The sequence below is a fragment of the Schistocerca piceifrons genome, chromosome 1 (assembly GCF_021461385.2).
Source record: "Schistocerca piceifrons isolate TAMUIC-IGC-003096 chromosome 1, iqSchPice1.1, whole genome shotgun sequence".
Lineage (NCBI taxonomy): Eukaryota > Metazoa > Arthropoda > Insecta > Orthoptera > Acrididae > Schistocerca > Schistocerca piceifrons.
In genome coordinates, this window is record NC_060138.1 from 1072438044 (window position 1) to 1072456593 (window position 18550).

An 18550-nucleotide genomic window follows, 5' to 3' on the forward strand; every position below is an offset into this window, starting at 1 on the left:
TTATAGCTGTAACTACGAGTATGTTAGCACTTAACGGTAGCGGGCTAATAAGTGGTCAGCATCTGGGGGAACTGACCTGTTACACTTTATCTCTCGAGGCTATTATGCTGTGATCCTATGGATTTTGGTGAGAAACCCAGCGTTTGACCCCCATTTGGGGAGGACAGCTTCTAGAGCGGTAGTCTTTTAGACATACATCATATTCACACAATGTATCGTTGCTGACTGCCTTTTAACTTCTACTGCAATTTCCATCACTATTGATTGTTGTCAGCACTGCCGATATTGTCCAACGTTGGAAGACAGGTACGGTTGGTCGTCAGAAACAAAAACAACATATCAGTGAGCTACACAACTTCCTCTTCCGATTAAAATTATTGGCGTATGTAGCAAGTAAACACTGTCAGCAGTGTCTACGGGTTACTGTAGTATCCGCTTGTGGCTACCAGTACCTGAGTCCATTAAACATTCTCTAGTAGTTTTCTCACTACAAACCATGTCCCGCTACAGCTGATGTATCTATTTCCTCCCTTCGACAGTTCCCACTATGCTCCTACATTACTGTCAAATTTGCTGGTTCTTTTCTGAAATGGGGTTCCAGAACGAGCCGTGTGGCTCGCCCGCGGTGTTTCGATTCGGTTTCATGGTATCTCTCCGCTGCGCCTTTTGGCTAAAGCTCTCACTTTGGCGGATCTGCAGCGCCATTTGCCGGCCTTTTCGCGCAGCGGGGAGGTGGCTCGGAGCCGGCGAGTTGAGTTGAAAACGGACATCGGTCAAGAGCAGTCCTCGCCTTTTTCCGGGTACAGCCTGGTGTTCATTATCCCCATTTTAGTATTTCTACAGTGGGTCAAGTCGCCTGGAGAACAGGCTGTATTCACAGCAGGGCGATTAGAGTGACCTGTTGGAAGGAGACTGTCTCGGCTGGATTTGTCAGCTGAGCGCGAGTAGGAAAGCTGTGTTGACGGTTGCAACCGACCGAGTATTGTTCAACGTAACGCAGTAAATTATGCGCGTTAGCGGAAGTGTTCTGAGGATGGAATAGCGAGCTGTTAGTATAAATATTTGGTGTCTAGTAAGCCGTCCTGTACATAACTTATGGTTAGGTGCTGCCGCAAGAACGAGGTTTAGCAGTCCGTTGATTCTTTAAAAGATTCGGTGACAGTAAACTGTAGTAAGTATTCTAGCTGGCCTGTGTGGATTTGGAGCATTTATTTTTGATTAATTCAATCGTGCCATGCAATGGTAAGTTACATTGAGTTATGTAACACTTTTAAACCGAGTGTAATATGATTTTTCTGTTATTTTATATCATATAAATGAGTTATTCGTTCTTTGTAGCAGGTGAGTTTCAACCAGTACTGGTTGCACACAACTGTTACTATGGTGTCACCGCCAGACACCACACTTGCTAGGTGGTAGCTTAAATCGGCCGCTGTCCATTTAGTACATGTCGGACCAGCGTGTCGCCACTGTGTGATCGCAGACCGAGCGCCACCACAAGGCAGGTCTCGAGATACGGAATAGCACTCGCCCCAGATGTACGACGACTTTGCTAGCGACTACACTGACGAAGCCTTTTTCTCATTTGCCGAGAGACAGAATAGCCTTCAGCTAAGTCCATGGCTACGACCTAGCAAGGCGCCATTAGCCTTACATAGTTTGATAGTTATCGTATGAAATGTCTCATCAAGAACGTTGTAAACCAACAAAGAATAAAAGTTAAGTATTCGAGGAGCTGCATACTTTTCTTATTAGCATTCAATACTTATCCTGTTCCAGAATTCACGCCCGTCAGCGTTAGATAGCGTGCATTTCGGCTTCCACTATCTACAAGGTGTTGGCACATTCACCAACACATCAGTTACTCGGCTGGCCACTGTACTGTTTAGATGGAACGCTCTGTTTGCAGTTAACGAGGATCAGACTGTTGTGGGAGATTCGTTAGCTTTTCTGGTTTCTCGCGCGCTTACGAGTTCGTTTTACGGGCCGCATTAGCTGTGATGAGATTCTGTGTAGAGCGGCTGCCATTATGATGCTCGTGTGCGATTCGTTCCAGTGCTTGTTGATTTCCGCTCCGTGTCTTAAAGTATCTCACACGATGACTTGTTCTTACATGGCATTGTATCGGTGTAATTTACTATAGTATCCTGGCCGTTACTGGTCGTTAGTGCACAACCTTATCGTTTTGTAGATGTACACTGCATCTGTCTGACCTTTCTGACAGTTTCGGCGCATCGTCGTGCTGTCGAAGTGTTGAGCCGCGTCTTGGGGGTGGTTGTCTGCCCAGTCACTTGGTTATTCTTATTTGTTGAATGCTCATAATTTTCTGTGATTAGTTATTACTGTTCAAATGGAGAATTTTTGGTCTTACTGTCGTCACCATTTGGGAGCAGTATTTTTTCGCTCCCAAAGTTAGTTATATTGGAATCGGAATCTGATTTTTAATACCGAAGTTAATTGACATTGTTGTTTCTGTGTCTTATTACTTATTGCTTTAAATGAAAATTTCTTGTATTAGACAATTTTGAACAGAAGTTGTTCTATAATTTATAGTTATTTAAATTCATCGTTTGATTAACAATACTTTATCATTACTATTAACGCCACTTTGGGCGCAAGATGTTAACCATTTTGGGACTGAAATCTGATTTTTATGATGTGGTCTGTGTGAGAGTGTGCTGAATAGTCCGAACTCATTAGATTATAACACTTGCATCACATGTACTTTGTTATAGATACAAACAGTTCAGTTCTCAAATAGCAAACTAACAGATAAAGAGACACAGACATCCAAATGTATTTCGGTACAGAGGCAGAGATAAAATAAGCACATTCATTTCATTAGCAGTTTATATTTTAACATCGATATTTAACTTAGATTCTTTCTTTAAATTAATTTCCCATTTCTGTCTTGTTTTCCAATACTATACCAGTTATTACTATACTTTTTGTGGTATTAGTCTGTTTTAAGAAATGCTTGTTGACTTTGCTGTATTGAATGTTACACATTTATTCCAACCAGTTTCAATAAAGATCCAGGAAACAGCAGAAAACAATATATATAATCGTGACTCATTCATTGTGGATGATGACTGAAAACAAAGGCAGATAGGAATAAAAGTGTTAAATTCAAGACAGCAAAGTTAACATGTATTTCTTAAAATATATTCGTGTTATAGATCGTCGCCTGAAAAAAGTTATTAATCTGCGTTGTATTTCATTAATTTATAGTGTTTTTAATCTGAACAGAAGAATCTTGTCTAACTAATTAAACGCAAATTTCATGAGAATACTCTGCTTTGTGCACCATTCGGTAGGTAATGTGCGCTGTATATTATATGCATTGATATAGATACGAATAGTTGTTTCAGGTATTAATATATCAAGGATAATATTGCTAATAGTGTTTATGAAGTCTTCAGTCCTAAATCTAATGTGATGCGGCTCTCTGCATTAGTCTGTTCGGCGCAAGTCTTTACATCTATGCGTAACTACCGCAATCTACAGCAATCTTGAACTGTCTTACTGTAGCCAGGCCTTGATATTCCTCTAAAATCGTCTTCCCCAACCCACAGTCTGCGCCCACATCCCTCCATTGCCAGATTAACAATATATTGATGGCTCAGGAAGTGTCCTATCAAAAGATCCCTTCGTTTAGACAGGTTGCGTCACAAATTTGTTTGTTTCCCAGTTCGATTCAGTACCTTTTCACTAATTTTTCGGTCTACCCATCTTATCTTTAACAATCTTGTGTAATACCACGTTTCAAAAGCTTCTGTTTTCCGCTTGTTTGAAATGTTTATCGTCCAAGTTTCGCCTCCGTACAAGGCAAACATCTTCAGCAAAGATTCCTGACGTATACATTTATGTTCGATGTCAACAAATTTCTTTTTTCGGAAAAACCTTTTGTGGCATTTCCTGTCTGTATTTTATATTCTCTTTACTTTGGCAGTCATCCGTCATTTTACTACTCAAATAGCAAACTCGTCTCATATTTCTAGCCTCTCATTTTCTAATCGAATTCCCTCAACATCGCCTGACCTAACTCGACTATTTTCCATTACCCTGTTTTACTTTTGTTTGCATTCACCTTATAATATCTTTTCAAGGCGCTGCCCACTTCATTCAACTGCTCTTTAACTGACAGAATTACGATGTGATCGGAAAGCCTCGAAGTTTTTAATTCTTCTCTCTGAACTTTAACCCACTTTTCGAATTCCACCTTTGTTTCCTTTACTGATCGTACAAGGTACAGATACAATAATATCCTTTAATGCCACCCTATCCTGTTCTTTGACTCTTATAACTTCAGTCTGGTTTCTGTACAAGTTGCAGATAGCTTTTTGCTCTCTGCATTTTGTTCCTGCTACCTTCAGAATTTCAAAGAGTCTATTAGAGTCAATATTATCAAATGTTTTCTCTAAATCTACAAACGTTATCGGTAGGTTTTCCTTTCTTCATTCTGTCTTCTAAGGTAAATTGTATAGTAACTGCTGCCACACACACTTCTTCAGAACCCAAACTGATATTTCCTGATGGCGGCTTCTACCAGTTTTTCCATTCTTTTGCATATAATCCTTGTCAGTATCTTGCAATCGTGACTTACTAAGCTGATGGCCCCATAATATTCACTCATGTCAGCAGCTGCCATTTTTTGGAACTGGTCTAATTCTTCTTGAAGTCGTAGGCACCTTAACACATGGTGGAATAGTTTTCTCATCCTCTCTAGAGGATGTCAATAATTCCGATGAGGGAATGTTGGTCTTCCACTCCAGAGGCCTTGTCGCCACTTAGGTGGCTCAGTGCACTGTCAAATTCGTCTCGCAGTGTCGTATCTCTAACCTCTTCTTCATTTGCTTCCTTCTCCTTTCTGTCGTACTGTGTTTAAGTTCACTTCCCTTGTATAGCCATTCTGCGTGAGGGATTCACAGTCAAATTGGACTAAGTCTAGTTGTATGAAGTTTGGCGATAAATGCTGTCTGTCACTAAGGAGACATTGATATAGTCACTGCCACACCGAACAGAGTCCCTAACTCGTTTCCTTCTTCACAGATGGCAGCACTATCCGTGCAAGTTGAATGTTACTTGCCTTTTTCTGTTGCCCTAGCGAACTAAGTCCTTTCTTTGTGCGTGTTTTATATGCTCAGTAACATGTCTGCCAAAGCTGATTATGATCCTTATGAAGAGTATGTTCCGAATTCATAGTCTGTCAGACCATTTGATTCAGTCCTAGGTAATAAGCCATAATTATTACTAGTCGAAAATTCAGCTTTTTTCGTTTTGGGGTTATGTTTTGTGTATCAACAAACTGGTTATATAGTGTGCATTGTCACTTATATATTTAGTTGCTGTGTTCTAGCTTCGTTCTTTAACAGCGACTGTACAACCAAGTCTTGAATATAACCTTATACAATTTATATTTTTTTCAGATACTATTTCCGAACTTAGTAACAAGAAACATAAAGATCGCAGTGCAAGAAGTAGGTATTTTGCTCGTGATTCTACTGATGGTAAGTGGACGTTTATACTAATCTGCTTCTGTTACACTGTAGGAAATTAAGAATTGTATTTTATATCTGTATAAGAATTATTCCTATGAGGTACTGTGTTCTATATGAAATTTACTTTGTTTTGATTTGTTTGAGTGTATGAAGGAGCATCCCCACCAGTTGTAGGAAATTCCAAGGTATATTCTCAGTTTAGTCTAACTGAAAATGTTGAAAGAGGGAGAAAGTGTAAAAGAGAAAGCGCTATTGGAAGGAGAATATTAGGAAGCACTTGTAAAATTATGTTAAGAAGTATCAGTCACTGATAAATTTCTCAACGAAGAAAATATAATGTATTAGATTCATTTTGGAAACTGGGGGGTTATTCAAAGCACAACACTTATCTATAGGGTTTAGTAAAAGTAAACAGAGCTATTAGATCCTGACATCGTGATAATAGTGGAACAGCAAAATCTTACACCTGCTTCTATACTCTTCAGGCAAATGAGGAAAATATTAGTACGCAAGAAGTAAATTTTGCTACATTACAAGCTGCATATCGAACGAGGAAGTTCTTTCAGTCATAGATAAAGGTGGATAACATATACAAGGCAATAAGGTAAATCATAGCAGTGTAACTGCACATATAAAAAAAGTTTCGTGCATACTGCAGTCATTATTTCAGAACAGATAATCCTGACAGGAAGTATTCGCATCCTAACCTTTCAGCTCACAGAAGTACCTTCTTTATTTGGAAAAATGTGGATCACAGGGAATGGAACCAGTAAATGAGAAAATGTATCACAGGATTATCAACAATAAATTTAATTTGCAATCTACGCCTCCTAATAAAAATACTTATCGACTTTATGATGCTTTAGAAATGAAAATCCGTGCACCAGATGAGACAGATAAAATAGCCCTTGCTACAGAACTCCTCATTTGGAGAGTTGAGCAGCCTAAAACAGCACTCCCCACTGACAAGGAGAACGCCTCAAACAGTGTGTCTTGTACATTTGATCTGTAGAAGGCCTTGTCTTTTCTGAAGCTTATAATCTCACTGCTTATTGCAAAAGAAACATCTTCATGTACAATTTGAGAGACCATTTCTTCAAAACTGATGAAGGTTTTATGTATGTTTGGGATGAGACAAGTTGCGGAAGGGGATCTCAATAAAAGTGAAAGAAGGGCAGTTCATTTCGTGTTATCGCGCAACAGGGGTAAGAGTGTCACTGATATGATATGCGACACGGGGTGGCAGTCACTGAAACAAAGGCGGTTTTCTTTGTGGCTAGATCTATTTACGAAATTTCAATCACCAACTTTCTCTTCCGAATGCGTAAATATTTTGTTGACACCCACCTATGTAGGGAGAAATGATGATCACAATAAAATAAGAGAAATCAGAGCTCTTCTGAACCTTGTTTATGACCCAGATTTTTCAGCAAATGTAAGAGATCATATATTCACGATATCTGGTCATTCGTATCTCCAAATGATTCTGTATTTGGAGTAACTGAATCTGCAAGCAAAGAGATGCAATTATCTTTGCACTGGAAGACTGGGTCCAAATTGACAAATCCTTGAAGTTGAAGGTTCCACATTTTAATGTTATCAGTAGGAAGAAAGAGGAACTCTTATCCATTAAGGTTTTGGAGATAGTAGTTACCAACAGAAAAAGAACTACCGATGGGCACGCCTTCGACTGGTTAAACAAAAAGCGGTTGATAGTGGTGAAATGTTCCCATTCAAAATGTTTTTCAAGGAAACTCTGAATGAAAATATTCCTTTCTTTGGAAATAAGAGTGGAGGATGACCATTATTATCATTGTCGACTGTCATTCAGGAGCTCCCAGGTGGATTGGAATGGAAGATTTCTGCATCTAAGAAGAATGACTTGACAGATCTCTTGCCCCATATACCTCTAATCAATAATCACTACATAATTATTACTAGCTCAACTGATACAGTAAACAACAAAGAAGATCAAAATTATGAATATGTATATATTGATTGACTTGAATTGTCCTGATATGGCTGTGTGGGAAAATATCACAAAATCTCTGTTTTGGCATTAAACTGTCTTAAACTGTAAGTCTAATAGTCTGACTTATGTCTATTAGAAAATACATTGATCATTTAAAAAACACTGCATGAATTGAATTTTTTGTTCCATCCAACAAATTAAAATTCACAACCAGAGTGAATGAAGTCCATTTTCCTTTTACCAAATTAAGTTGGTAATCAGTGTTACGAAATTGTTATTTCATATGTGTGCCAAAATTTATTTTAAACTATGCCCTAGTTATTAACAATTCTCAATAATAAATTTAAATTTCCAGGAAATATTAATGAACCAGGAACTTTAGGACTATTGCTCTAAACTGTTTCAAACGTATTTGGTCCACTTTAGTTGTGACTCTCTTACATATTCCCTCTACTTCTCAGCTTCTTTGGTCCGTACTGGCTTGCCATCTAAGTTTTCGATATTCGCATAGTCGCTTTTCTTTTCTCCAAAAGTGTCTTTAATTTTCCCGCAGGTGGTTACCATCTTTCCTTTATTTATACGTGCTTTCACAGCCTTGCATTTGCCCTCTGCCAGTACTTACTGAGCGATTTTGGACTTCCTGTCAATCTCATTTTTTAGACGTTTGTATTTCCTTTTCCCTGTCTAATCTGCTCTGAACAGCCACTGGTTCTTTCAGTTTATCCTTGTTTCATTTACTTTATACCCTGCCTTTCTAAAGCTTCTTCGGTTTTAACCTGAGTTCATAATCAACAAATTACAGCGAGTTTCTATACCTGCCCTTGGAAATGTTTTTCAGCTTAAAATATGTTTCAAAGTCTTTGTCTTAACATTGCACAAGCCGTCTGAAACTGTTAGTATTGTATTTCGTTTTCCCCTTAACTGTCATCCCTGAAAAAGTTTTTCTGATTCGTTTTACTTTTCGGCTCAAGTGGAAGAAAGTGGCCAGGGTTATGGCGCTATCTGAGTGTGTGGGGGAGGGGGCATTCTGTGGGGGTGTAGGGCGTCTGACTGTGTTGGACGGCTAAGAAAAGGTGAGGGAGCCAGCTTGGGGAGGAGGACTGGCGCCCATTTCATATTTTGCCTGTGGATATCCGTAACTATTGACTCTCTACATAGTGCAGAGGGCATTTACTTTTAACTAAACAAAAACAATGTGCACAACATGTATGTCTCATGCATTGCTCATTCAAGACCTCTTACCGTTCTGAAATACTCATGCCTGACCTTTGATCTAATTTCAAAATACTTAGGGTAATAAATTGTCGATGGTGTGCAGCAACCAGTCACAAATTGATTTTAGGTTATTGTATTAAAAAAGTACCATTAAGGGTTCCGAATTTTTTGAATTGATCATTAGAAGGTTTACTATGAGTTGCCCTGGAATAAACAATAGTTCACAATTACAAACGTATTACCAAATGGGTGCGCTACATATTTATGTTGGAATGTAACTTACGTGAGATGTCCATCTGGTGCATTTGTTTTTGTAGTTTTCTTGCAATGCAATACATTCTCAAGGATATTTGTGCAAGAATGCACAAATCCCATGTATTTATCCTTTCTCTCTGCATTTAATGCCTTATATATATAGTGTAAAAAGCTTGGTCAATCTAACATAAAAGTAATTTATGCTTCCTTTCCCAAAAAATGTCATATCTTTATATCATTGCATTGCAACATCTTCCATGTTCATGTACTTTGTAAAGTATGTATTTATTTGCGTATGTTGTAAATCGAAACATGTGGTGCACATTGACAATTTATTCGTTTTGTGACCGAACAAAAGTGGTTTATGATGCAGAAAGACATTTGTGACTGTGAAAATACAAACATATTTGAGAATGTATTTCATTGCAAGAAAACTGCAAAAACAAATGCGCCAGATGGAGATTCTAACACAAATATGAAATGCATTTGATTACACGTTTGTATTTGTGAATTCTTGTTTTCTCTTAGGGCAACTCACAGGAGACCAATGTATAATTTGTTTTGATGAAAGCATGAAAAAACTGTCTGATGATGAATCTGAAAAATTCGGAACCAGTAACGGTACTTTTTAAATAAAGTAGCCTAAAACCAATTTGTGGCTGGTTGCTGTACGCCATCAACAATTTATTTCATATGACAGCCACTGTCTCCAACCATGTCTATATTTGACAAAATTGCACCTGGGGTAGGATCCTGTGTCGTCTGTTCAATCTTGAACTTAATGATTCTGGTTAACCTGTAGATTAGAAGAGCAATTATTAAACGAAATTAGGTAGTTTCCTTGCAGATTTACTGTTTGTATATGTAATCAGATTATGTTGAAAGTATCTTAACTAGTGACTATAGTTAATACTTGCAAGATTATTTATTTGTGTCTTTTTATAGTTTCAGATGCCTGAAAATGTTAAAAATATAACTATGATAACCTGTTGGCATCAGTATCTTGTGACGCATCTATTGATACCATTAATTTGGAATTTTGTCTACACACAATTCCTACGCTACAAGATAGGAGAAAAATTGGAAATTTAAGTTTTTTGATATTGCTTCACTCATTTACTTTTGCACACATCTGCTCATAACAGCTACACTACGCAACGGATTTTGCAGACCGCCGGGAGTGCCCATTGCTTGAAGTTTACTCTTACAGAAAGAGGTCACACAATAGAAGATATGGTATATTGCGTTCTAGATTCTTGTGGTGTATAACTGACTGACTTGAATGTCGATGTTATGTCAGAGATTTCAAAAACTATGTTTAGATGATGTGCATTTTTCAAAAACCCTTCGTAAAATACTTACCTTGGAAGTTAATGATCTTTCTTGAACCTGGGCCTTATGAACAATTGTTTCGAGAGTTTCACTGCCAAACACTAATGGGAAGGTTTCCATTTCCCTCCATGACAGTATTCAGTTTTCATTCGGCGAGGTTTTTAAATAAAAATACGCTTTCTGATTAACTGACAAAAACGTTTATGCAGAAAATCTCGAGTAACAAATTTGCACATTTACGACATTAACACTTTCAGTTCTTTGATGCTATCAGTGACAGCAGAATGCACGAAATACATCTAACAAATTCCCTTCACTCTGAGGGATGGGTTTTATTCAGATGTCACAATAAACACCTTTTCACATAGCAAAAATAGTTGGTGACATATCTGAACAGACTTTAGCATATCCCTGCCATTTTTCAGAAGACTGTTGTTCCGAGACGACGAGTTCTGCATCTTAACACCTTCCGTCTGTCGCTGCAGTTATTTGTCGAGGAGAATTATGCATAAAGAAGAATGTTGTGTAATCAGTCCGAATGGACGACAGAGGAAAAAAAAAAGGGATTTAAGTTTGACACAAATATAATGATTTTTGAAAACGCTACTTACAGTCTTGCATAGTATAAGATTAAATAAATATACAGTTCTGATCTACACAGTGCTATCTAGTGACGCAGAAGAAGAACATGTAAACCGTTTTTAAAAAAGTAACGCTAAATATCTTCCAACAGGCTTATGCTTCTATCTTTCAGTAACCTTACGCTAACATCGATAGAATGTAATGCTAGCTATTAGAAATGAAGATTTCTCACAGTTTGCAGAGACTTCAGGACTGATGAGCTCATATGCAAGAAGATTAGTTCTTAATTTTTCCTAGCTTATATTACATTTCTCAGTAGAGCAGAATAAATTGCATGGAAAAATAAATAAAATACACAAATTTTTCAGAGGCTCATCACTGAAATTTTTAAATGCTGTTGCCTAAGTTATTTCACTACTTTGACAACAGAAGCATTGCTGCAGTACATTATAGGAATAATACAGCACATTATATTAGGATACTTGAGGTCATTTCTGGTCCACACTTACGTAAAGGCAAATTATGAAAGGATACTCTTCTAAACACATTTATATCAACAATAATTTATATAAATATAAAGAATTCTCATTTAGTCATTTCACTAAGCGTTTAGTCTGTCACTTATAAATGAAACTTATCCAAACAAACCAAAGAGACCACCAGCTCCACCTCCTATACCACCTGGCAAAAGACCTCCAAAATGACCTGCTCCTCCTGCTACACTCGAAGATTGGGATTCTGATCCTGAAAAACCTAAAGGAAATCCTCTGTTTCCTCCTAACCCACCTCCAAAGCTCCCAGCTGATGACTGAGAAGAAGACCCAGTAAATGAGCCACCACCAAGCCCACCACCCAGTGATCCAGCTGATGATTGGGATTGAGAACCAGTAAACGACCCACCACCAAATCCACCACCTAGTGAGCCAGCTGATGACTGAGATCCAGACCCAGTAAATGATCCACCACCAAGTCCACCTCCTAGTGAACCAGCTGATGATTGAGACTGAGATCCAGTAAATGACCCACCACCAAATCCGCCACCTAGTGAGCCAGCTGATGACTGAGATCCAGATCCAGTGAATGAGCCACCACCAAGTCCACCTCCTAGTGAGCCAGCTGAGGATTGAGATCCAGACCCAGTAAATGAGCCACCACCAAGGCCACCTCCTAGTGAACCAGCTGATGATTGTGATCCAGACCCAGTAAATGAACCACCGCCAAATCCACCACCAAATGAGCCAGCTGATGACTGAGACCCAGACCCTGTAAATGAGCCACCACCCAGTCCACCTCCTAGTGAACCAGCTGACGACTGTGATCCAGACCCAGTAAATGAACCACCACCAAGTCCACCTCCTAGTGAACCAGCTGATGATTGTGATCCAGACCCAGTAAATGAACCACCACCAAATCCACCACCTAGTGAGCCAGCTGAGGATTGAGATTCAGATCCAGTAAATGAACCACCACCAAATCCACCAGCTAGTGAGCCAGCTGATGACTGAGATCCAGACCCTGTAAATGAGCCACCACCCAGTCCACCTCCTAGTGAACCAGCTGACGATTGTGATCCAGACCCAGTAAATGAACCACCACCAAGTGCACCTCCTAGTGAGCCAGCTGAGGACTGAGATCCAGACCCAGTAAAAGAGCCACCACCCAGTCCCCCTCCTAGTGAACCAGCTGATGACTGAGACTGAGATCCAGTAAATGAACCACCACCGAATCCGCCACCTAGTGAGCCAGCTGATGACTGGGATCCAGACCCAGTAAATGAACCACCAAATCCATCATAACCACCACCAAATGCTCCTGAGCTGGATTGTGACTGTGATCCAGTGATTCCTCCATCTACACCGTACCCACCTCCAATAGCACCAGATTGGGACTGTGAACCACTGATGGCACCACCTACACCAAATCCACCTCCAATAGATCCAGCACTTGACTGTGACTGTGATCCAGCTACACCAATTCCACCTAAGCCACCATGACCTCCGTACCCACCTCCAATAGCTCCACCAGATGACTGTGATCCAGCTCCACCAATTCCCCCTACTCCATCATGACTTCCGTATCCACCTCCAACAGCTCCACCAGATGAATGTGACTGTGATCCAGCTGCTCCAATTCCGCCTACTCCATCATTACCTCCATACCCACCTCCAATAGCTGCCCCAGATGACTGTGATTGTGATCCAGCTGCGCCACTTCCACCTACTCCACCATGACCTCTGTACCCACCTCCAGTAGCTCCACCAGATGACTGTGACTGTGATCCAGCTGCACCAATTCCACCTACTCCACCATGACCTCCATATCCACCCTCAATAGCTCCACCAGATGACTGTGACTGTGATCCAGCTGCACCAATTCCACCTATTCCACCATGACCTCCGTATCCACCTCCAATAGCTCCACCAGACGATTGGGACTGTGATCCAGCTGCACCAATTCCACCAACTCCACCATGACCTCCATGTCCACCTCCAATAGCTCCACCAGATGACTGTGACTGTGATCCAGCTGCACCAATTCCACTTACTCCACCATGACCTCCGTACCCACCTCCTACAGCTCCACCAGATGACTGTGATCCAGCTGCACCAATTCCACCTACTCCACCATGACCTCCATACCCACCTCCTATAGCTCCACCAGATGACTGTGATCCAGCTGCACCAATTCCACCTACTCCACCATGAACTCCATATCCACCTCCAATAGCTCCACCAGATGACTGTGACTGTGATCCAGCTACACCAATTCCACCTACTGCACCATGACCTCCATGTCCATCTCCAATAGCTGCACCAGATGACTGTGACTGTGATCCAGCTGCACCAATTCCACTTACTCCACCATGACCTCCATACCCACCTCCTATAGCTCCACCAGATGACTGTGATCCAGCTGCACCAATTCCACCTACTCCATCATGACCTCCGTATCCACCTCCAACCGCTCCACCAGATGAATGTGACTGTGATCCAGCTGCTCCAATTCCGCCTACTCCACCATGACCTCCATACCCACCTCCAATAGCTGCCCCAGATGACTGTGATTGTGATCCAGCTGCGCCAATTCCACCTACTCCACCATGACCTCCGTACCCACCTCCAGTAGCTCCACCAGATGACTGTGACTGTGATCCAGCTGCACCAATTCCACCTACTCCACCATGCCCTCCATATCCACCCTCAATAGCTCCACCAGATGACTGTGACTGTGATCCAGCTGCACCAATTCCACCTATTCCACCATGACCTCTGTATCCACCTCCAATAGCTCCACCAGATGACTGTGACTGTGATCCAGCTGCACCAATTCCACCAACTCCACCATGACCTCCATGTCCACCTCCAATAGCTCCACCAGATGACTGTGACTGTGATCCAGCTGCACCAATTCCACCTATTCTGCCTCCAACAGAGGTTGCACCAGACTGTGATCCTGCTCCACTAACTCCATGCCCTCCAAGATAGCCACCTCCAATAGCAGTTGATTCAGACTGTGAGCCACTGATAGCTGCACCGTGACCTTCATAGCCACCTCCAAGCGATCCACCTGCTGCTTGTGATTGTGATCCAGATGCAGAAATTCCTCCAACTCCACCATGACCTCCATATCCACCTCCAATAGCTCCGCCAGATGACTGTGACCCAGCTTTACCAATTCCACCTACTCCACCATGACCTCTGTACGCTCCACCAAGAGATCCAGCAGCTGACTGTGAGTGAGATCCAGATGCACCAAATCCACCAGCTCCACCTCCAAAGGAACTAGCACCTGATTGAGACGATGAACCACTGATTCCATGCCCTTCGAGATAGCCTGCACCAATTGCACTTGACTCAGATTGTGATCCACTGATAGCTGCACCATGGCCTCCAAATCCACCTGCAATGGATCCACTTGATGCTTCGGATTGTGACTGTGATCCAGCTGCACCAATTCCACCTATTCCACCTCCAATCGAACTTGCTCCAGACTGTGACCCTGCACCACTGATTTCATGTCTTCCTAGAAAGCTTCCACCAGTAGCACTTGATTCAGACTGTGATCCACTGATAGCGGCACCAATTCCTCCAAAGCCACCCCCAAAAGATCCACTTGATGATTGTGACTTAGATCCAGATGCACCAAATCCACCAGCTCCACCTCCAAAGGAACTAGCACCTGATTGAGATGATGAACCACTGATTCCATGCCCTTCGAGATAGCCTGCACCAATTGCACTTGACTCAGATTGTGATCCACTGATAGCTGCACCGTGGCCTCCAAATCCACCTGCAATGGATCCACTTGATGCTTCGGACTGTGACTGTGATCCAGCTGCACCAATTCCACCTATTCCACCTCCGATCGAACTTGCTCCAGACCGTGACCCTGCACCACTGATTTCATGACTTCCCAGAAAGCTTCCACCAGTAGCACTTGATTCAGACTGTGATCCACTGATAGCGGCACCAATTCCTCCAAAGCCGCCCCCAAAAGATCCACTTGATGATTGTGACTTAGATCCAGATGCACCAAATCCACCTAGTCCACCTGCTATTGCACCGGACTGGGATTGCGACCCACTAAATGCACCATTGTATCCTAGGCCAGTGCCAAAAGAGCCAGATGAAGATTCTGAAGAGGATCCAGCTATACCGACACCATTAAATCCTCCTCCAATAGCATTTGAACTTGACTCTGATGAAGATCCGCTAATTGTACCGGAACCACCGCCTAATGACGCTGCTGAAGACTGTGCTGCCGATTCAGACACTGCAGCTCCACCCGGTTTAATGCGTCCATATAATATGCTTCTTCTTAAGTGCTCTCCTCCTGCTTCCAGACTTGACACGCCTTCAGCGGACGCTGTTGATTCTGAGCCTGTTGTAGCTATTCCAATTTCCTTGTTGAGGACGTTCCGCTTTTCTTGTTTCAGTCCTGAAAGAAAATTTGTGTTTAATTTATATAAATAAACGTAAGCTGTTTCTGCAAGTTAACATGTAGAGTTATCTTTTATTGCTCAGTTTCTCTGCTGAACTGCTCGGCATAACTTATATGTACTGTCAAGAGTTCCAAGTAGAAGAATTAATTCGAAGTTACTGTTAAAAACAGTTAAATTTAATTTCGAAAACAGTTTACTTTTGTGAAGTGGCTGGTCCTGGATGTGGTCTTCTAGTTGAGTTGACTGAAGTTTCGTTTAACAATGTATGAAACGTCATAGAGTAAAAGAAACATCTTAACGATCTTCTAATGCGTTTTGAAATTTGTGTCCATTTCATAAGATTGGTCCTGCTCACTTTAATTTTAATGACCGAAGAGCAAAAAACCGCCTGCCTGGCCATGGTTTGCCCTGATACGTCGTTCAAAGATGCGTTGCAAGACATCCACGACATCACCATCGAAGTATTGCCATGTTTGGCCCACAATTCCTGCGATTGTGATGAAAAACTGCTGTGGAAAAAATAGATATCTGTTCCTTTAGTTTAAGTTTTTAATAGTTATTATAATACGTAATTTTTAATTTATTTGTTGCAATATGAGTGAGTTAATTGAAATATGTATGTATTAGAATAGAGGCAGAAGAACTGTATAGGTGAACGTACGGAGAAGTAAAATATTTGTAGACCTGAAACGATGATTTGAGAACAGTAGTAATAAATATTGAAACTATGTCACATGTAGTAAGAAAAGCCGAAGCGAGTAATTCCCGTTTTCTAGAAGGGTCGTCGGACAGGTACGTATAATTAGGGACCTATATCGCTTACGTCAGTCTGCTTTGTAGTCATGTAAGTCGTGGTATGCTCACCAATTATGACCCTTTTAGAGAACCAAAATCTTAATAGTGGAGGTCTGTATTGTAACATACATCTTGTGAAAGTCAGATCGCTCTGATCGTCCATCAGATCTCTAGCGCTGTAAATGATGAATGACTGGTTAGTTCAAATGGCTCTGAGCACTATGGGACTTAACATCTGTGGTCATCAGTCCCCTAGAACTTAGAACTACTTAAACCTAACTAACCTAAGGACATCACACACATCCATGCCCAAGGCAGGATTCGAACCTGCGACCGTAACAGTCGCGCGGTTCCGGACTGAGCGCCTAGAACCGCTAGACCACCGCGGCCGGTGACTGGTTGGTGAATCGTTGGTTGATATCTTGAAGATATTCGGTATACGAGGATGGTTTGAAAAGTTCTCGGAATCCCGACGAGTGAACAAGTGCCACGTCAGTGCTCTCCGAAGAGCGCTGTGGCGGTGACGTGGCTGTGCTGTTGTTCCCGCGTTGTGATTTGCGAAGATGGAAAAAATCGAGTCTCGAGCAGTGATTAAGTACTTCGTAAAGAAAGGTATGAAAGCAAAGGACATTCATGCCGATTTCCAGAATGCACTGGGTGTCTCTGTTTCTTCATATTCAACTGTTACCAAGTGGACAAATTAATTTAAATTTGGTCGATAGAGCTTAGATGATGATCCGCGCAGTGGCCGACCAAGATGAGTCACTACTCCAGAAATCAATGCAAAAATGCACAAAAGTGGTCATGGAGGATCGCCGATTGAAAGTGCGTGAAATTGCTCACGTTTGCCAGATGTCATCTGAAAGGGTACATCACATTTTAACTGAAGAATCAGAAATGAAAAAATTATGATGGGTGCCGCGACTCGTGCCGCTCGACCAAAAACATGTGCCGTCGCCAGGGCAAAATTACACGAAGTAAGGTATGAGTTGTTGCCACGCCCGCTTATTCACCTGATATGGCTCCGCCAGACTCCCATCTCTTCCTAAAACGGAAAATTTTTCTTGGTGGACGAAGATTCACTTGAAACGAAGAATTGATAGCCGGAGTTGACAACTATTTTGCAGGCCTGGAGGGAATCTTTGGACCAAGTGCATTAATCTACAAGGAGACTACACTGAAAAATAAAAAAAGTTTCAGTGATGTAAGTACTTTTTCTTCTATTCAGTTCCGAGAACTTTTCAAAACATCCTCCGTAGTTCCACACCGGCATTTAGCGAACAAGATACAAGTTTACGGGGTAGCAGACCAGATTTGTGGCGATGCAGGACTTGCAAGCACATTGAACCCATCGTGTCGTTCTTAACGGAAGGAAACAGTTATAATGCTAATTGCGGGAGCACCTCAAAAGAGTGTTGAGGGACCCGTTACTATGACGTAAACTCATACCTGAAGAACTATGACCACGTTTTCATCTTCGGTACTGTGAAACAAATCTCATCTCCTGCGAGTTCTTTGCTTTCCATATTTTGGGAAGAGATAGTATGAACCAAAACAAGAAAAAAATGTCCAGTAAACATAGATGTCTCACGGGAAGACTCAGCAATGGCTACCGCACCGACTCTCCGTGGTGCTTCAGCACTCATCGCACTGTTCGTATGGATACTTGTCTTGCTGCAAACAAGCCTATTTCCTGATCCAAGGTTCTAGACGTGGCTGTGCCAGCCTGTATGGAGTTTAGAATCCCTGAACCCACCGATTCCATATTCTCTCCTGAATGCGAAAATATTCAGTTGACGTCCACCTGTTGCTGTTGTGGTCTTCAGTCCAAAGACTGGTTTGATGCAGCTTTCCCCGCTACTCTATCCTGTGGAAGCCTCTTCATCTCCGAATAACCAATGCAGCCTACGTCCTTCTGAATTTGCTTACTGTATTCATCACTTGGATTCCCTCTAC

General features: G+C 41.5%; 1 protein-coding gene across 1 annotated transcript in view; it reads right to left on the reverse strand.

Moving 5' to 3' along the window:
• LOC124777727 (uncharacterized PE-PGRS family protein PE_PGRS54-like) overlaps positions 1-18550 on the reverse strand; it is a 103603-nt gene that overhangs the window by 76242 nt on the left and 8811 nt on the right. The window contains exons 2-3 of the mRNA XM_047253228.1: positions 14218-15795; positions 11506-14175 (exon numbers count right to left, since the gene is read on the reverse strand). Coding sequence (XP_047109184.1) covers positions 11506-14175; positions 14218-15795 — 4248 coding nt within the window. The remainder of the gene's footprint in view (positions 1-11505; positions 14176-14217; positions 15796-18550) is intronic.